The sequence below is a fragment of the Hemiscyllium ocellatum genome, chromosome 8 (assembly GCF_020745735.1).
Source record: "Hemiscyllium ocellatum isolate sHemOce1 chromosome 8, sHemOce1.pat.X.cur, whole genome shotgun sequence".
NCBI classification, from domain to species: Eukaryota; Metazoa; Chordata; class Chondrichthyes; order Orectolobiformes; family Hemiscylliidae; genus Hemiscyllium; species Hemiscyllium ocellatum.
Window position 1 is genome coordinate 36,544,742 of NC_083408.1, and position 18,118 is coordinate 36,562,859.

Here is an 18,118-nt window from a genome sequence, read left to right on the forward strand (position 1 = left end):
GTTTGTGTAACTTCAGTCAGTGTGACAGCTCTTGAGAGTCTGTGTAACTTCAGTCAGTGTGACAGCTCTTCAGAGTCTGTGCAACTTCAGTCAGTTTGACAGTCCTCCAGAGTTTGTGTAACTTCAGTCAGTGTGACAGCCCTCCAGAGTCTATGTAACTTCAGTCAGTGTGACAGCCCTCCAGAGTTTGCGTAACTTCAGTCAGTGCGACAGGCTTCGAGAGTCTGTGGAACTTCAGTCAATGTGACAGTCCTCCAGAGTCTGTGTATCTTGAGTTAATGCAACAGCCCTCCAGGGTCTGTGCACCTTCAGTCAGTGAGACAGTCCTCCAGAGTCTGTGTAGCATCAGTCCATGCGACAGCCTTTCAGAGTCTGTGTAACTTCAGTCAGTGTGATACCCTTCCAGAGACTGTGCAACTTCAGTCAGTGCGACAGTCTTCCAGAGTTTGTGTAACTTCAGTCAGTGTGACAGCTCTTGAGAGTCTGTGTAACTTCAGTCAGTGTGACAGCTCTTCAGAGTCTGTGCAACTTCAGTCAGTTTGACAGTCCTCCAGAGTTTGTGTAACTTCAGTCAGTGTGACAGCCCTCCAGAGTCTATGTAACTTCAGTCAGTGTGACAGCCATCCTAAGTCTGTGTAACTTCAGTCAGTGTGAGGGCCCTTCAGAGTCTGTGTAACTTCAGTCAGTGTGAGGGCCCTTCAGAGTCTGTGTAACTTCTGTCTGTGTGAGGGCCCTTCAGTGTCTGTGCAACTTCAGTCAGTGCGACAGTCCTCCAGAGTTTGTGTAACTTCAGTCAGTGTGACAGCTCTCCAGACTCTGCGTAACTTCAGTCAGTGTGAGAGCCCTTCAGAGTCTGTGTAACTTCAGTCAGTGTGAGGGCCCTTCAGAGTCTGTGTAACTTCAGTCTGTGTGAGGGCCCTTCAATGTCTGTGCAACTTCAGTCAGTGCGACAGTCCTCCAGAGTTTGTGTAACTTCAGTCAGTGTGACAGCTCTCCAGACTCTGCGTAACTTCAGTCAGTGTGAGGGCCGTTCAGAGTCTGTGTAACTTCAGTCAGTGTGAGGGCCCTTCAGAGTCTGTGTAACTTCAGTCAGTTTGTGGGCCCTTCAGAGTCTGTGTAACTTCAGTCAGTGTGGCCGCCCTCCAGAGTCTGTGCAACTTCAGTCAGTTTGACAGTCCTCCAGAGTTTGTGTAACTTCAGTCAGTGTGACAGCCTTCAAGAGTCTGTGTAACTTCAGTCAATGTGACAGCTCTCCAGAGTCTGTGTAACTTCAGTCAGTGTGAGGGCCGTTCAGAGTCTGTGTAACTTCAGTCAGTGTGAGGGCCCTTCAGAGTCTGTGTAACTTCAGTCAGTGTGTGGGCCCTTCAGAGTCTGTGTAACTTCAGTCAGTGTGACCGCCCTCCAGAGTCTGTGCAACTTCAGTCAGTTCGACAGTCCTCCAGAGTTTGTGTAACTTCATTCAGTGTGACAGCTTTCCAGAGTCTGTGTAACTTCAGTCAGTGTGAGGGCCCTTCAGAGTCTGTGTAACTTCAGTCAGTGCCACTGCCTTCCAGAGTCTGTGTAACTTCAGTCAGTGTGACAGCCCTCCAGAGTTTGCGTAACTTCAGTCAGTGCGACAGCCTTCGAGGGTCTGTGGAACTTCAGTCAATGTGACAGTCGTCCAGAGTCTGTGTAACTTGAGTCAGTGCGACAGCGCTCCAGAGTCTGTGCACCTCCAGTCAGTGCGACAGCCCTTCAGAATCTGTGTAACTTCAGTCAGTGTGACAGCCTTCCAGAGTATGTGTAACTTCAGTCAGTGCGACAGTCATTCCGGGTCTGTGTAACTTCAGTCAGTGTGACAGTTCTCCAGAGTTTGTGTAACTTCAGTCAGTGTGACAGCTCTCCAGAGTCTGTGAAACTTTAGTCAGTGTGAGGACCCTTCAGAGTCTGTGTAACTTCAGTCTGTGTGAGGGCCCTTCAGTGTCTGTGCAACTTCAGTCAGTGCGACAGTCCTCCAGAGTTTGTGTAACTTCAGTCAGTGTGACAGCTCTCCAGACTCTGCGTAACTTCAGTCAGTGTGAGGGCCCTTCAGAGTCTGTGTAACTTCAGTCAGTGTGAGGGCCCTTCAGAGTCTGTGTTACTTCAGTCAGTGTGTGGGCCCTTCAGAGTCTGTGTAACTTCAGTCAGTTCGACAGTCCTCCAGAGTTTGTGTAACTTCATTCAGTGTGACAGCTTTCCAGAGTCTGTGTAACTTCAGTCAATGTGACAGCGCTCCAGAGTCTGTGTAACTTCAGTCAGTGTGATAGCCCTTCAGAATTTGTGTAACTTCAGTCAGTGTGACAGCCTTCCAGAATCTGTGTAACTTCAGTCAGTGTGACCGCCCTCCAGAGTCTGTGTAACTTCAGTCAGTGTGACAGCCCTCCAGAGTCTGTGTAACTTGAGTCAGTGTGGCAGCTCTCCAAAGTCTGTGTAACTTCAGTCTGTGTGACAGCTATCCAGAGCCTGCGTAAATTCACTCAGTGTGACAGTCCTACAGATTCCGGGTAACTTCAGTCAGTGTGACAGCCTTGCAGAGTCTGTGTAACTTCAGTCAGTGTGACAGCCGTCCTGAGTCTGTGTAACTTCAGTCAGTGTGAGGGCCCTTCAGAGTCTGTGTAACTTAAGTCAGTGTGAGTGCCATTCAGAGTCTGTGCAACTTCAGTCTGCGTGAGGGCCCTTCCAGAGACTGTGCAACTTTAGTCAGTTCGACAGTCCTCCAGAGTTTGTGTAACTTCAGTCAGTGTGACAGCTTTCCAGAGTCTGTGTAACTTCAGTCAGTGTGAGGGCCCTTCAGAGTCTGTGTAACTTCAGTCAGTGTGACAGCTTTCCAGAGTCTGTGTAACTTCAGTCAGTGTGTCAGCCTTCCAGTGTCTGTGTAACTTCAGTCAGTGTGACAGCTCTCCAAAGTCTGTGTAACTTCAGTCAGTGCCACTGCCTTCCAGAGTCTGTGTAACTGCAGTCAGTGTGACAGCCCTCCAGAGTTTGCGTAACTTCAGTCAGTGCGACAGCCTTCGAGGGTCTGTGGAACTTCAGTCAATGTGACAGTCGTCTAGAGTCTGTGTAACTTGCGTCAGTGCGACAGCCCTCCAGAGTCTGTGCACCTCCAGTCAGTGCGACAGCCCTTCAGAATCTGTGTAACTTCAGTCAGTGTAACAGCCTTCCAGAGTATGTGTAACTTCAGTCAGTGCGACAGTCATTCCGGGTCTGTGTAACTTCAGTCAGTGTGACAGTTCTCCAGTGTCTGTTTAACTTCAGTCATTACCACAGCGCTCCAGAGTCTGTGTAACTTCAGTCCATGTGACAGTCTTCGAGATTCTGTGTAACTTCAGTCAGTGGGATAAACTTCCAGAGTCTGTGCAACTTCAGACAGTGCAACAGTCCTCCAGAGTTTGTGTAACTTCAGTCAGTGTGATAGCTCTCCAGAGTCTGTGAAACTTTAGTCAGTGTGAGGACCCTTCAGAGTCTGTGTAACTTCAGTCTGTGTGAGGGCCCTTCAGTGTCTGTGCAACTTCAGTCAGTGCGACAGTCCTCCAGAGTTTGTGTAACTTCAGTCAGTGTGACAGCTCTCCAGACTCTGCGTAACTTCAGTCAGTGTCAGGGCCCTTCAGAGTCTGTGTAACTTCAGTCAGTGTGACAGCTCTCCCGATTCTGCGTAACTTCAGTCAGTGCGACATCCTTCCAGGGTCTGTGTAACTTCAGTCAGTGCCACAGCCTTTCAGAGTCTGTGTAACAGCAGTCATTGTGACAGCCCTCCAGAGTCTGTGTAACTTCAGTCAGTGTGACAGCCTTTCGGAGTCTGTATAACCTCATTCAGTGTGACAGCCATTCAGGGTCTGAGTATCTTCAGTCAGTGTGACAGTCCTCAAGAGTCTGTGTAACTTCAGTCAATACGACATCCCTCCAGAGACTGTGTAACAGCAGTCAGTGTGACAGCCCTCTAGAGTCTGTGTAACTTCAGTCAGTGTGACAGCCTTCCAGAGTCTGTTTAACATCAGTCAGTGTGACAGCCTTCCAGAGTCTGTGTAACTTCAGTCAGTGTGAGGGCCTTTCAGAGTCTTTGTAACTTCAATCAGGGTCAGAGCCCTTCAGAGTCTGATTAACTTGAGCCAGTGTGACAGCCCTGCAGAGTCTGTGTAACTTCAGTCAGTGCCACAGCCTTACAGAGTCTGTGAAACTTCAGTCAGTGTGACAGCCCTTCAGTGTCTGTGTAACTTCAGTCAGTATGACAGTCCTTCAGAGTCTGTGTAACTTCAGTCAGTGTGACAGCCATCCAGAGCCTGTGTAACTTCCGTCAGTGTGACAGTCCTCCAGAATCTGTGTAACTTCAGTCAGTGCGACAGTGCTCCAGAATCTGTTTAACTTCAGTCATCACCACAGCTCTCCAGAGTCTGTGTAGCTTCAGTCCATGCGACAGCCTTCCAGAGACTGTGTAACTTCAGTCAGTGTGATACCCTTCCAGTGTCTGTGCAACTTCAGTCAGCGCGACAGTCCAAAGTGTTTTTTAATTCAGTCAGTGTGACAACTCTCCAGAGTCTGTGTAACTTCAGTCAGTGTGACAGCAATCCTAAGTCTGTGTAACCTCAGTCAGTGTGACAGCCATCGAGAGCCTGGGTAACTTCACTCAGTGTGACAGTCCTACAGAGTCTGTGTAACTTCAGTCAGTGTGACAGCCTTCCAGAGTCTGTGTAACTTCAGTCAGTGTGACAGCCTTCCAGTGTCTGTGTAACTCCAGTCAGTGTGAAGGCCCTTCAGAGTCTTTGTAACTTCAGTCAGTGTGAGAGCCCTTCAGAGTCTGTGTTACTTCAGTCTGTGTGACAGCCATCCATAGCCTGTGTAACTTCAGTCAGTGTGACAGCCTTCAAAATGTGAGTAACTTCAGTCAGTGTGACAGCCTTCCAGAGTCTGTGTAACTTCAGTCAGTGTGAGGGCCCTTCAGAGTCTTTGTAACTTCAATCAGGGTTCGAGCCCTTCAGAGTCTGATTAACTTGAGCCAGTGTGACAGCCATCCCGAGTCTGTGTAACTTCAGTCAGTGCCACAGCCTTACAGAGTCTGTGAAACTTCAGTCAGTGTGACAGCCCTTCAGAGTCTGTGTAACTTCAGTCAGTATGACAGTCCTTCAGACTCTGTGAAAGTTCAGTCACTGTGACAGCCCTTCAAAGTCTGTCTAACTTCAGTCAGTTTGAGGGCCCTTCAGAGTCTGTGTAACTTCAGTCTGTGTGACAGCCATCCAGAGCCTGTGTAACTTCCGTCAGTGTGACAGTCCTCCAGAATCTGTGTAACTTCAGTCAGTGCGACAGTGCTCCAGGATCGACATTGAACATAGAACATAGAAAGATACAGCGCAGTACAGGCCCTTCGGTCCTCGATGTTGCGCCGACCGAATCCTACCTAACCTATACTAGCCCAATAACTTCCAAATGCCTATCCAATGCCCGCTTAAATGACCATAAAGAAGGAGAGTTCACCACTGCTACTGGCAGGGCATTCCATGAACTCACAACCCGCTGTGTAAAGAATCTACCCCTAACATCTGTCCTATACCTACCACCCCTTAATTTAAAGCTGTGTCCCCTAGTAACACCTGACTCCATTAGCGGTAAAAGGTTCTCAGTGTCGACCCTATCTAAACCCCTAATCATCTTATACACCTCTATCAAATCTCCCCTAAACCTTCTCTTCTCCAATGAGAACAGCCCCAAGTGCCTCAGCCTTTCCTCATAAGATTTTCCTACCATTCCAGGCAACATCCTGGTAAACCTCCTCTGCACTCGTTCCAATGCCTCCACATCCTTCCTATAGTATGGCGACCAAAACTGCACACAATACTCCAGATGAAGCCGCACCAGAGTCTTATACAACTGCAACATGACCTCAGGACTCCGGAACTCAATTCCTCTACCAATAAAGCCCAGTACACCATATGCCTTCCTCACAGCACTATTTATCTGGGTGGCAACTTTCAGAGATCTGTGTACATGGACACCAAGATCCCTCTGCTCATCCACACTACCAAGTAGCCTACCATTAGCCCAGTAATCCATCTTCTTGTTACTCCTACCAAAGTGAATGACTTCACACTTAGCTACATTGAATTCCATTTGCCACATTTCTGCCTAGCTCTGCAACTTATCTATATCCCGCTGTAACCTACCACTTCCTTCCTCACTATCCACAACTCCACCGACTTTTGTGTCATCCGCAAACTTGCTTACCCAGCTTTCAAGCCCTTCCTCTAGATCATTTATAAAGATAACAAAAAGCAATGGTCCCAAAACAGATCCTTGTGGTACACCGCTAGTAACTGCACTCCAAGATGAACATAGTCCATCAACTACTACCCTCTGTCTCCTTCCAGCCAGCCAATTCCTAATCCAAACCTCTAATGTATCCTCAATGCCATACCTCCGTAGTTTTAGCATTAGCCTTCCATGGGGAACCTTATCGAACGCCTTACTAAAATCCATATACACAACATCTACTGCTTTACCCTCGTCCACTTCCTTAGTCACCTTCTCAAAGAACTCAATAAGGTTTGTGAGGCATGACCTGCCCTTCACAAAACCATGCTGGCTATCCTTGATCACGTTATTCCTATCCAGATGTTCATAAATCTTATTCCTTACCATTCTCTCTAAGACTTTGCTGCAAATGTGTTGCTGGTCAAAGCACAGCAGGTTAGGCAGCATCTCAGGAATAGAGAATTCGACGTTTCGAGCATAAGCCCTTCATCAGGAATAAGAGTCTCTAAGACTTTGCCCACCACTGAAGTCAGACTCACTGGCCTATAGTTACTAGGGCTATCCCTACTCCCTTTCTTGAACAAGGGGACCACATTCGCTATCCTCCAGTCCTCTGGTACTATTCCCGTTGACAATGACGACATAAAAATCCAGGCCAATGGCTCTGCTATCTCCTCCCTAGCTTCCCATAGGATCCTAGGGTAAATGCCATCAGGCCCAGGAGACTTAACTATTTTCATCCTTTCCAATATTCCCAGAACCTCTTCCCTGCATATTTCCAGGCCATCCATTCTAATCATTTGTGACTCCATATTCACATCAGCAACAGTGTCCTGTTCCTGAGTGAATACTGATGAAAAGTATTGATTTAGTGTCTCTCCAATCTCCTGCGCCTCCACACACAACTTCCCACTACTATCCTTGACTGGACTGAATCTGTTTAACTTCAGTCATCACCACAGCCCTCCAGAGTCTGTGTAGCTTCAGTCCATGCGACAGCCTTCCAGAGACTGTGTAACTTCAGTCAGTGTGATACCCTTCCAGAGTCTGTGCAACTTCAGTCAGCGCGACAGTCCATAGAGTATTTTAATTCAGTCAGTGTGACAACTCTCCAGAGTCGGTGTTACTTCAGTCAGTGTGACAGCCATCCATAGCCTGTGTAACTTCAGTCAATGTGACAGCCCTTCAGAATTTGAGTAACTTCAGTCAGTGTGACAGCCCTCCAGAGTCCGTGTAACGTCAGTCAGGGCGACAGCCCTTCAGAGTCTTTGTAACTTTAGTCAGTGTTACAGCCTTCCAGAGTCTGTGTAACTCCAGTCAGTGTGACAGCTCTCCAGAGTCTGTGTAACATCAGTCAGTGTGGCAGCTCTCCAAAGTCTGTGTAACTTCAGTCTGTGTGACAGCCATCGAGAGCCTGGGTAACTTCACTCAGTGTGAGAGTCCTACAGAGTTTGTGTAACTTCAGTCAGTGTGACAGTCCTACAGAGTTTGTGTAACTTTAGTCAGTGTTACAGCCTTCCAGAGTCTGTGTAACTCCAGTCAGTGTGACAGCTCTCCAGAGTCTGTGTAACATCAGTCAGTGTGGCAGCTCTCCAAAGTCTGTGTAACTTCAGTCTGTGTGACAGCCATCGAGAGCCTGGGTAACTTCACTCAGTGTGAGAGTCCTACAGAGTTTGTGTAACTTCAGTCAGTGTGACAGTCCTACAGAGTTTGTGTAACTTCAGTCAGTGTGACAGCCTTCCAGAGTCTGTGTAACTTCAGTCAGTGTGACAGCCTTCCAGTGTCTGTGTAACTCCAGTCAGTGTGAGGGCCCTTCAGAGTCTTTGTAACTTCAGTCAGTTTGAGAGCCCTTCAGAGTCTGTGTCACTTCAGTCTGCGTGACAGCCATCCATAGTCTGTGTAACTTCAGTCAGTGTGACAGCCTTCAAAATGTGAGTAACTTCAGTCAGTGTGACAGCCTTCCAGAGTCTGTGTAACTTCAATCAGTGGGATAAGCTTCCAGAGTCTGTGCAACTTCAGTCAGTGCGACAGTCCTCCAGAGTTTGTGTAACTTCAGTCAGTGTGACAGCTCTCCAGAGTCTGTGAAACTTTAGTCAGTGTGAGGGCCCTTCAGAGTCTGTGTAACTTCAGTCAGTGTGATACCCTTCCAGAGTCTGTGCAACTTCAGTCAGTGCGACAGTCTTCCAGAGTTTGTGTAACTTCAGTCAGTGCGATAGCCCTCCAGAGTCTGTGTCACTTCAGTCAGTGTGATACCCTTCCAGAGTCTGTGCAACTTCAGTCAGTGCGACATTCCTCCAGAGTTTGTGTAACTTCAGTCAGTGTGACAGCTCTTGAGAGTGTGTGTAACTTCAGTCAGTGTGACAGCTCTTCAGAGTCTGTGCAACATCAGTCAGTTCGACAGTCCTCCAGAGCTTGTGTAACTTCAGTCAGTGTGACAGCCCTCCAGAGTCTATGTAACTTCAGTCAGTGTGACAGCCATCCTGAGTCTGTGTAACTTCAGTCAGTGTGAGGGCCCTTCAGAGTCTGTGTAACTTCAGTCAGTGTGAGGGTCCTTCAGAGTCTGTGTAACTTCAGTCTGTGTGAGGGCCCTTCAGTGTCTGTGCAACTTCAGTCAGTGCGACAGTCTTCTAGAGTTTGTGTAACTTCAGTCAGTGTGACAGCGCTCCAGAGTCTGTGTAACTTCAGTCGTTGTTACAGCCATCCTGAGTCTGTGTAACTTCAGTCAGTGTGAGGGCCCTTCAGAGTCTGTGTAACTTCAGTCAGTGTGACAGCCCTTCAGAGTCTGTATAACTTTAGTCAGTGTGACAGTACTCCCGATTCTGCGTAACTTCAGTCAGTGCGACATCCCTCCAGGGTCTGTGTAACTTCAGTCAGTGCCACAGCCTTTCAGAGTCTGTGTAACAGAAGTCAGTGTGACAGCCCTCCAGAGTCTGTGTAACTTCAGTCAGTGTGACAGCCTTTCGGAGTCTGTGTAACCTCATTCAGTGTGACAGCCATTCAGGGTCTGAGTATCTTCAGTCAGTGTGACAGTCCTCAAGAGTCTGTGTAACTTCAGTCAATACGACATCCCTCCAGAGACTGTGTAACTGCAGTCAGTGTGACAGCCCTCTAGAGTCTGTGTAACTTCAGTCAGTGTGACAGCCTTCCAGAGTCTGTGTAACATCAGTCAGTGTGACAGCCTTCCAGAGTCTGTGTAACTTCAGTCAGTGTGAGGGCCCTTCAGAGTCTTTGTAACTTCAATCAGGGTCAGAGCCCTTCAGAGTCAGATTAACTTGAGTCAGTGTGACAGCGCTCCAGAGTCTATGTAACTTCAGTCAGCGTGTCAGCCTTCCAGAGTCTGTGTATCTTCAGTTAGTGTGACAGCTCTCCAAAGTGTGTGTAACTTCAGTCAGTGCCACAGCCTTCCAGGTCTGTGTAACTTCAGTCAGTGTGACAGTCTTCCAAAGTCCGTGTAACTTCAGTCAGTGTGACAGCCCTCCAGAGTCTGTGTAACTTCAGTCAGTGTGACAGCTCTCCAGAGTCTGTGTAACTTCAGTCAATGTGACAGCTCTCCAAAGTCTGTGTAACTTCAGTCAGTGTGACGGCCCTCCAGAGTCTGTGTAACTTCAGTCAATGTGAGGGCCCTTGAGAGTCTGTGTAACTTGAGTCAGTGTGAGGGCCCTTCAGAGTCTGTGCAACTTCAGTCAGTGTGACAGCCATCCTGAGTCTGTGTAACTTCAGTCAGTGTGAGGGCCCGTCAGAGTCTCTGTAACTTCAGTCAGTGTGACAGTCCTCCAGAGTCTGTGGAACTTCAGTCAGTGCGACAGTCCTCCACAGTCTGTGGAACTTCAGTCAGTGTGAGGGCCCTTCAGAGTCTGTGTAACTTCAATCAGTGTGAGGGCCCTTCCAGAGTCTGTGTAATTACAGTCAGTGTGACAGTCCTCCAGAGTCTGTGTAATTTCAGTCAGTGCAATATTCCTTCAGAGTCTGTGTAATTTCAGTCAGTGTGAGGGCCCTTTAGAGTCTGTGTCACTTCAGTCAGTTTGACAGCCTTCCAGAATCTGTGTAGTTTCAGGCAGTGTGACAGCCCTCCAGAGTCTGTATAGCTTCAGCCCATGCAACAGCCATCCAGAGTCTGTGTAATTTCAGTCAGTGTGACAGTCCTCCAGAGTCTGTGTCACTTCAGTCTGTGTGACAGCCCTTCAAAATTTGTGTAACTTCAGTCAGTGTGACAGCCTTCGAGAGTCTGTGTAACTTCAGTCAGTGTGAGGGCCCTTGAGAGTCTGTGTAACTTCAGACTGTGTGAGGGCCCTTCAGAGTCTATGTAACTTCAGTCAATTTGACAGCCTTCCAGAATCTGTGTAGTTTCAGTCAGTGTGACAGCCCTCCAGAGTCTGTGTAACTTCAGTCAGTGTGACAGCCTTCCAAGTCTGTGTAACTTCAGTCAGTGTGAGGGCACTTCAGAGTCTGTGCTACTTCAGTCTGTGCGACAGTCCTCCAGAGTTTGTGTCACTTCGGTCTGTGTGACAGCCCTTCAGAATTTGTGTAATTTAAGTCAGTGTGACAGCCTTCGAGAGTCTGTGTAACTTCAGTCAGCCCGACAGATCACCAGAGTCTTTGTAACTTAAGACAGTACGACAGACTTCCAAAGTCTTTGTAACTTCAGTCAGTGCGACAGACTTCCAAAGTCTTTGTAACTTCAGTCAGTGCGACAGCCCTCGAGAGTCTGTGTAACTTCATTCAGTGTGACAGTCCTGCAGAGTCTGTGTAACATCAGTCAGTGTGACAGCAATTCAGATTCTGTGTAACTTCAGTCAGTGTGACAGCCATCCAGGGTCTGTTTAACTTCAGTCAGTGCGACAATCCTTCAGAGTCTGTGTAACTTCAGTCAGTGTGACTGCCCTTCAGAGTCTGTCTAACTTCAATAAGTTTGTGGGCCCTTCAGAGTCTGTGTGACAGCCATCCAGAGTCTGTGTAACTTCAGTCAGTGTGAGGGCCCTTCAGAGCTTGTGTAACTTCAGTCAGTGCGACAGTCCTCCAGAGTCTGTGTCACTTCAGTCAGTGTGACAGCCCTTCAGAATTTGTGTAACTTCCGTCAGTGCGACAGTACTCCATTATCTGTTTATCTTCAGTCAGCCCCAAAGCCCTCCAGAGTCTGTGTAGCTTCAGTCCATGCGACAGCCTTCCAGGGTCCATGTAACTTTAGTCAGTGCGACAGTCCTCCAGAGTTTGTGTAACTTCAGTCAATGTGACAGCCCCCCAGAGTCTGTGTAACTTCAGTCAGTGTGAGGGCCCTCCAGAGTCTGTGTAACTTCAGTCAGTGTGACAGCCTTCCAGTGTCTGTGTAACTTCAGTCAGTGTGACAGCCTTCCAGTGTCTGTGTAGCTTCAGTCCATGTGACAGCCTTCCAGGGTCCATGTAACTTCAGTCAGTGTGAGAGCCATTCAGAGTTAGTGCAACTTCAGTCAGTGCGACAGTCCTCCAGAGTTTGTGTAACTTCAGTCAGTGCGACAGTCCTCCAGAGTTTGTGTAACTTCAGTCAGTGTGACAGCTCCCCAGAGTCTGTGTAACTTCAGTCAGTGTGAGGGCCCTTCAGAGTCTGTGTAACTTCAGTCAGTGTGACAGCCTTCCAGTGTCTGTGTAACTTCAGTCAGTGTGACAGCCTTCCAGTGTCTGTGTAACTTCAGTCCATGTGACAGCCTTCCAGGGTCCATGTAACTTCAGTCAGTGTGAGAGCGTTCCTGAGTCTGTGTAACTTCAGTCAGTGTGAGGGCCCTTCAGAGTCTGTGTAACTTCAGTCAGTGTGACAGCCCTTCAGACTTTGTGTAACTTCAGTCTGTGTGACATCCCTCCAGAGTGTGTGTAACTTCAGTCAGCGTGACAGCCCTCCAGAGTTTGTGTAACTTCAGTCAGTGTGACAGCAATTCAGATTCTGTGTAACTTCAGTCAGTGTGACAGCCATCCAGGGTCTGTTTAACTTCAGTCAGTGCGACAATCCTTCAGAGTCTGTGTAACTTCAGTCAGTGTGACTGCCCTTCAGAGTCTGTCTAACTTCAATAAGTTTGTGGGCCCTTCAGAGTCTGTGTGATAGCCATCCAGAGTCCGTGTAACTTCAGTCAGTGTGAGGGCCCTTCAGAGCCTGTGTAACTTCAGTCAGTGCGACAGTCCTCCAGAGTCTGTGTCACTTCAGTCTGTGTGACAGCCCTTCAGAATTTGTGTAACTTCAGTCAGTGCGACAGTACTTCCCGGTCTGTGTAACTTCAGTCATTGTGACAGTACTCCATTATCTGTTTATCTTCAGTCAGCCCCAAAGCCCTCCAGAGTCTGTGTAGCTTCAGTCCATGCGACAGCCTTCCAGGGTCCATGTAACTTTAGTCAGTGCGACAGTCCTCCAGAGTTTGTGTAACTTCAGTCAGTGTGACAGCTCCCCAGAGTCTGTGTAACTTCAGTCAGTGTGAGGGCCCTTCAGAGTCTGTGTAACTTCAGTCAGTGTGACAGCCCTCCAGAGTCTGTGTAACTTCAGTCAGTGTGACAGCCTTCCAGTGTCTGTGTAACTTCAGTCCATGTGACAGCCTTCCAGGGTCCATGTAACTTCAGTTAGTGTGAGAGCCATCCTGAGTCTGTGTAACTTCAGTCAGTGTGAGGGCCCTTCAGAGTCTGTGTAACTTCAGTCAGTGTAACAGCCTTCCAGTGTCTCTGTAACTTCAGTCAGTGTGACAACTTTCCAGAGTCTGTGTAACTTCTGTGAGTGTGAGGGCCCTCCAGAGTCTGTGTAACTTCAGTCTGTGTGACAGCCCTTCAGAATTTGCGTAACTTCAGTAAGTGTGACAACCTTCCAGAGTTTGTGTAACTTCAGTCAGTGCGACAGTCCTTCCTGGTCTGTGTAACTTCAGACAGTGTGACAGTGCTCCATAGTCTGTTTAACTTCAGTCAGCACCGCAGCCCTCCAGAGTCTGTGTAGTTTCAGTCCACGCGACAGACTTTCAGAGTCTGTGTAACTTCAGTCAGTGTGACAGCTCTCCAGAGTCTGTGTAACTTCAGTATGATATACCTCCAGAGTCTGTGTAACTTCAGTCAGTGCGACAGCACTTCAGCGCCTGTGTATCTTGAGTCAGTGTGACAACTTTCCAGAGTCTGTGCATCTTCAGTCAGTCTGAGAGCCCTCCAGAGCCTGTGTAACTTCACTCACTGCAACAGCCTTCCTGAGTGTGCTTCTCCAAGGCTTTTTTTCCTGTTCAAGGCCTCAAGCTTCACAGCACCTTCCTATTCTCTGGTATTCGTTTGATTCAAGGCAGTACATATAATCAGTATCGATATATTCTAAACAGCCTTTATTGTACAACTCTGGAACAAATGAGGCTGAGCCTTGATGTCCTGCACCAAAGATATGGATACTCTCACTGCGCGACAGCAGCTCTTAATGCCTGACCTTTTCTATAGGTGTCTGCCTTTTGATGATTCAAGGAGAGATTGAACAGTCATTATTACACAACTCTGTATTTAGGTGAAATTTTTGGAATTTTGCATAAACTTTAACATCTAGTCAGTAAATACTTTGTTGGAATCTTTCAGAATGTCACGTTGTTTCATTTAAGATGTTTTCTCCTCGGGTGGGAGTATATACTTGAACTGTCAATGACACTGGATTTCAACTGAGGTATTCAGAAACTGGAATATTAAGTTGCTCCTTTTAAATAACTATGTACGTGTTATAGGGTGAAGGCCAGAGAACAGCAGTGAATGAGATGCTCCCTGTGGAGAGCCACTGTGGACAGTGGGTAACGTAACTTCAATGCCAGAAGCTTGACAGTGTGCATAATTGTACAGTCCCTGTGCAAAAATATCAAGTGGATGTTCCAGTGCAGGGCTGAGGGAATTGCATTAGAGCTGCTATCCTTCAGATGAGTGAGGGATCGGTTTCTGGTTAGGCTGGGATCACTTATGAGAGGCAGTTTCTTTTGGAATGGAGGTAGATGGACTGAATGACTCGCAGCTTTACTCAATTTATTGCAAGTCTGCGACTATGAACCCCAGAAAAGTATGGTCTCTGAGTACAAAAACAAATTCACAGCGGGTGCAGATTAAGGTACAAATATCTGGGGTTTTCTGTCAGTTTTAATCCCAATCAGGTCCCTGTCCACCTGAATAATCTACAGAACCAATTCCATACAAGTTAATAGTTTCTTTTAATTTCTATGAAAAGCATAATTATCAAGCCTTTAATTAAACAGGTATAAGCTAAAGTTAGTTGGTGGTGTCTATATGTATGCGTGTGTATTGTATAAAACAGTATTGTACCATGTACTATATATATTTTTTATATAACTAGATATATATATTTATACATTGATTTAACAATGCATTCTGTTGGCAATGCATATGGTGAGTCAAAGGACATGTCAACTAGAATTCAACATGACTGAGTTTTGGATGGAGGTCTGTGCATCTAGAATGCAAAGCTTAATCTGAGCATGTGATTGGCTCTGCTCATTGGAAGATTATTGTGTTGCGCGTATAGTCTCACCAGGATAGTTGTCAAGTTAGTGAACCAGACAGTGACATCACCAAAATATCATGAATTTGGCCAAAATTGACATTCGTTCAGGGAAACCACATGATTTATTGCAGGAATTATAAGTGTTCTGTTGGCACAGTAGAAGATGGTAAGGAAGATGTCGAGATTTGAGTGAATGGAGTAGAGAGAGAGTTGCATTCTACATTCTTTCCTGAGTTCAGAGGCATAGAGAGGTACAGCACAGAAAAAGCTCCTTCAGTCCATTTTGTTACCGAAACAGGAATTTGTTAAAGGTCACAGTATCAACAAAACTCAACTCAATGACCAAGGCAAGCAGATAGTCATGTTTGATTTGTTGAGGTATAAAGTCGGTCAAAAAACTGTGGACTTCCAGAGTACCTTTGGCTTGTTTAGATCCAACAGAGGATGGATGTGGGGCCTCCATTTAATATCACAGCTGAAAGGTGGCACCACCAACTGTGCAAGGAACCCTCATAGCTACCTTGGATTTCAGCCTGGATTTTGTATTCCTGTTTCTGAATGGATCTTGAACCTTGAGCTTCAGATTCAGTAATAACACCGTTAGCAATCAAACTATTACCAGTTGACACAAAATTGATGAACATCTGATTTAAATGACCAATTTATTAACAATGCCAAGTAAGTGCCTCTTGGCGGTTCCTTTTAAGCCAGCATTCAGTATTGGCAGACACTGAATATTTTAGTTCCTCCTCGGATACATGCTTGGGAATTCATCATGCCTTTCACCAAGCATATCCCTTTGAAAGGGTAATTTCTTTTTAATGTAAAGGGATGTGTCAGAAATGATATGTTATACTTTACCGTGTTCTCCCTTTGCAGGGTTGTCCCAGTAAGCAACAGGTATTAAGTGCCATTCGCCAGATGCAGAAACTGCTGTCTACTCAGGAAGCCCAGTACACACAAGGAATTCGCATGATGAAGAGGAAGCTCAGCCTCCTGCAAAACACAATGAACAAACAGACCTCCAAGCACAATGGTAGGTTACAGCACGCATGCAGAGGTAACACTGCAAGCCTGCTCTGCCATTTAAGCAGATTATGGTTGATCTGTACACTAACACATTGCTCACCTTTGTTTTGTAACGCAAAATATCCTGCCTAATAAAATCCATCAAAGCTTGTGTAAAGATTTGTAGCCAGTTTTAGTAGGTGTGGATATGTTCGGTGAGCTAGGAGGTTGATTTGCAGACGTATCGTCCCCAGTCCAGGTGGCATCTTCAATGCTTTGGTACCTCCTGTAAAGCGCTGCTGTACTGCGTCTTCTGGAATTTATTTAGTTCCGTTTCTGCTGCTTCCGGTTGTTCGTTGTATATTGGGTCTAGATCAATGTGCTTGTTGATGGAGACCTCTACAGAGTCTTCACCATGAACGCATATCCCTGCAACCTCATCCACAGATAGCTAACAGACAAACAATGAAATGAGGACATGCTGCAGTCTAACTCCCTAGCCACACTACCTTATATAAAAAGTGTCCTGGAACTGACAGTCAGACTTCTCCACCCATAAACTGACAGGCACACTCAGACAACAACTCACCAGAACAAAAGACCCCATTGTCCATCACGTGCAAGACGAATGTAATTTACAAGATTCTATGCCAAGACTGCATGAAACACGATATAGGACAAACAGGCAGGCAACAAGCAATCCGCATGCATGGACACCAACTAGCCACTAAAGGATCAGCTGTCCCTAGAAGCCATACACGCAGATGACAAGGACCACCAATTCGAATGGTACAACACAACAAGCATAGGACAAGCTAAACATAGGACAGCCAGAGAATTTCTAGAAGCATGGCACTCAGCCATGGATTCCATCAACAAGCACATTGACCTAGACCAATATACTGGCCACTAAAAATGAACAGACAACCGGAAGCAGCAGAAATGGAACCAAATAAATTCCAGAAGATACAGTACAGCAGAACTTCACAGGAAGCTCAAAAGCACCAAAGATGTCACCTAGACATGCCTGCAAAACAACTTCCTGGCTTGATGAACATAACCACACTATGACAAAAATCTATCAACTCCCATTTGAAGTGTTCTATTGACCCCCAGCTTCAAGTGGGGTTCAGAGAAGGGGTTGTAGATTTCCACTATCTTTTGTGTCATGTGCCTCCTGAACTATCTAATTTGAATATTTTACTAATTGTATTGAACACCCCCACCAGAAAAAATGATCTTGTCCTTTCAGTATCAATACTTTTCATCAAATTAAAAACCTCAAACCCTGCCCTCAGGAAAATCCAAGCCTAATCTCTGGAATCTATCTTTATAATTCAACCCTTATTTTAAAAGGTGATCCTTAATCTCTACTTAACTTTTGTATTTTGGAGGGATTTTGTTCCTATGAAGTGCCTTTGACATTTTGCCATAAAAGGCACTTTATGAAGCAACTTGCTTCAGTTTAATTTGCCTTGGTGTAAGTCTCAAGGATTGAGTAGAGATATGTGCAAGTCTCAGTCCCAGATAACCAGCGCTCCTCAAACATTCCAGAAGATTCCCCTGGCCTTGGAAACTACTCAGACGCCATTAGCCATGCGGCTGATGCAGCTGCCACCCCCACGCTGATTGATCATGTCACTTCTGCCCCCAATCATGGCCACTCCCACAACCACTTCCACCCCTCACAATTCCTCATGCATCACACGTGACATCACTTATGCCCCTCACATCATCGCTGATGCCACACGCTCAGTGACTTCCGCCACCCCTACTGCCATGGTCACCACCACTTCCACCCCCACCAGCGCCACTCAACTGCATTCTGCTGACACGTCCCCCACAGACCCCACTGTCACTATCCCCACCCCCCAGGACCCCAAAGGGAACACTACCTCTGCTCATGACTCCACTCCCATTCCCCCACCACCACACCCACTCCCAGCTCCACACCCACACCAGATTCCAGCTCCCAGCCCTGCCGAGTTTTCACCATCCCTCCAGACCTCCCCCTCACTGAGGACGAACAATCAGTCCTCAGCAAAGGACTCACCTTCTTCCCCCTCCGTCCACGGATCAATGAATTTAATACACACCGTGACGTCGAACAATTCTTCCGTCACCTCCGCGCTTACTTTCACAATCAGGATTCCCACCCACCTTCCGAGAACTCCTTTGCCCTCCAACACACTGCATCCACCTGGACACCCCGCGCTGGCCTATTACCTGCCCTCGACCTCTTCATTTCCAACTACCGCCGGGACATTAACCGCCTCAACCTGTCTACCCCATTGCCCCACTCCAACCTCACCCTCACAACACACAGCCCTCCAATCCCTCTGCTCCAATCCCAACCTCACCATCAAGCCAGCGGAT

General features: G+C 47.0%; 1 protein-coding gene across 1 annotated transcript in view; it reads left to right on the plus strand.

Annotated features, from left to right (window-relative positions):
- LOC132818115 (fibulin-7-like) overlaps window positions 1–18,118 on the plus strand; it is a 136,491-nt gene that overhangs the window by 78,165 nt on the left and 40,208 nt on the right. The window contains exon 2 of the mRNA XM_060828812.1: window positions 15,614–15,770. Within this exon, the coding sequence (XP_060684795.1) occupies window positions 15,614–15,770 (157 nt within the window). The remainder of the gene's footprint in view (window positions 1–15,613; window positions 15,771–18,118) is intronic.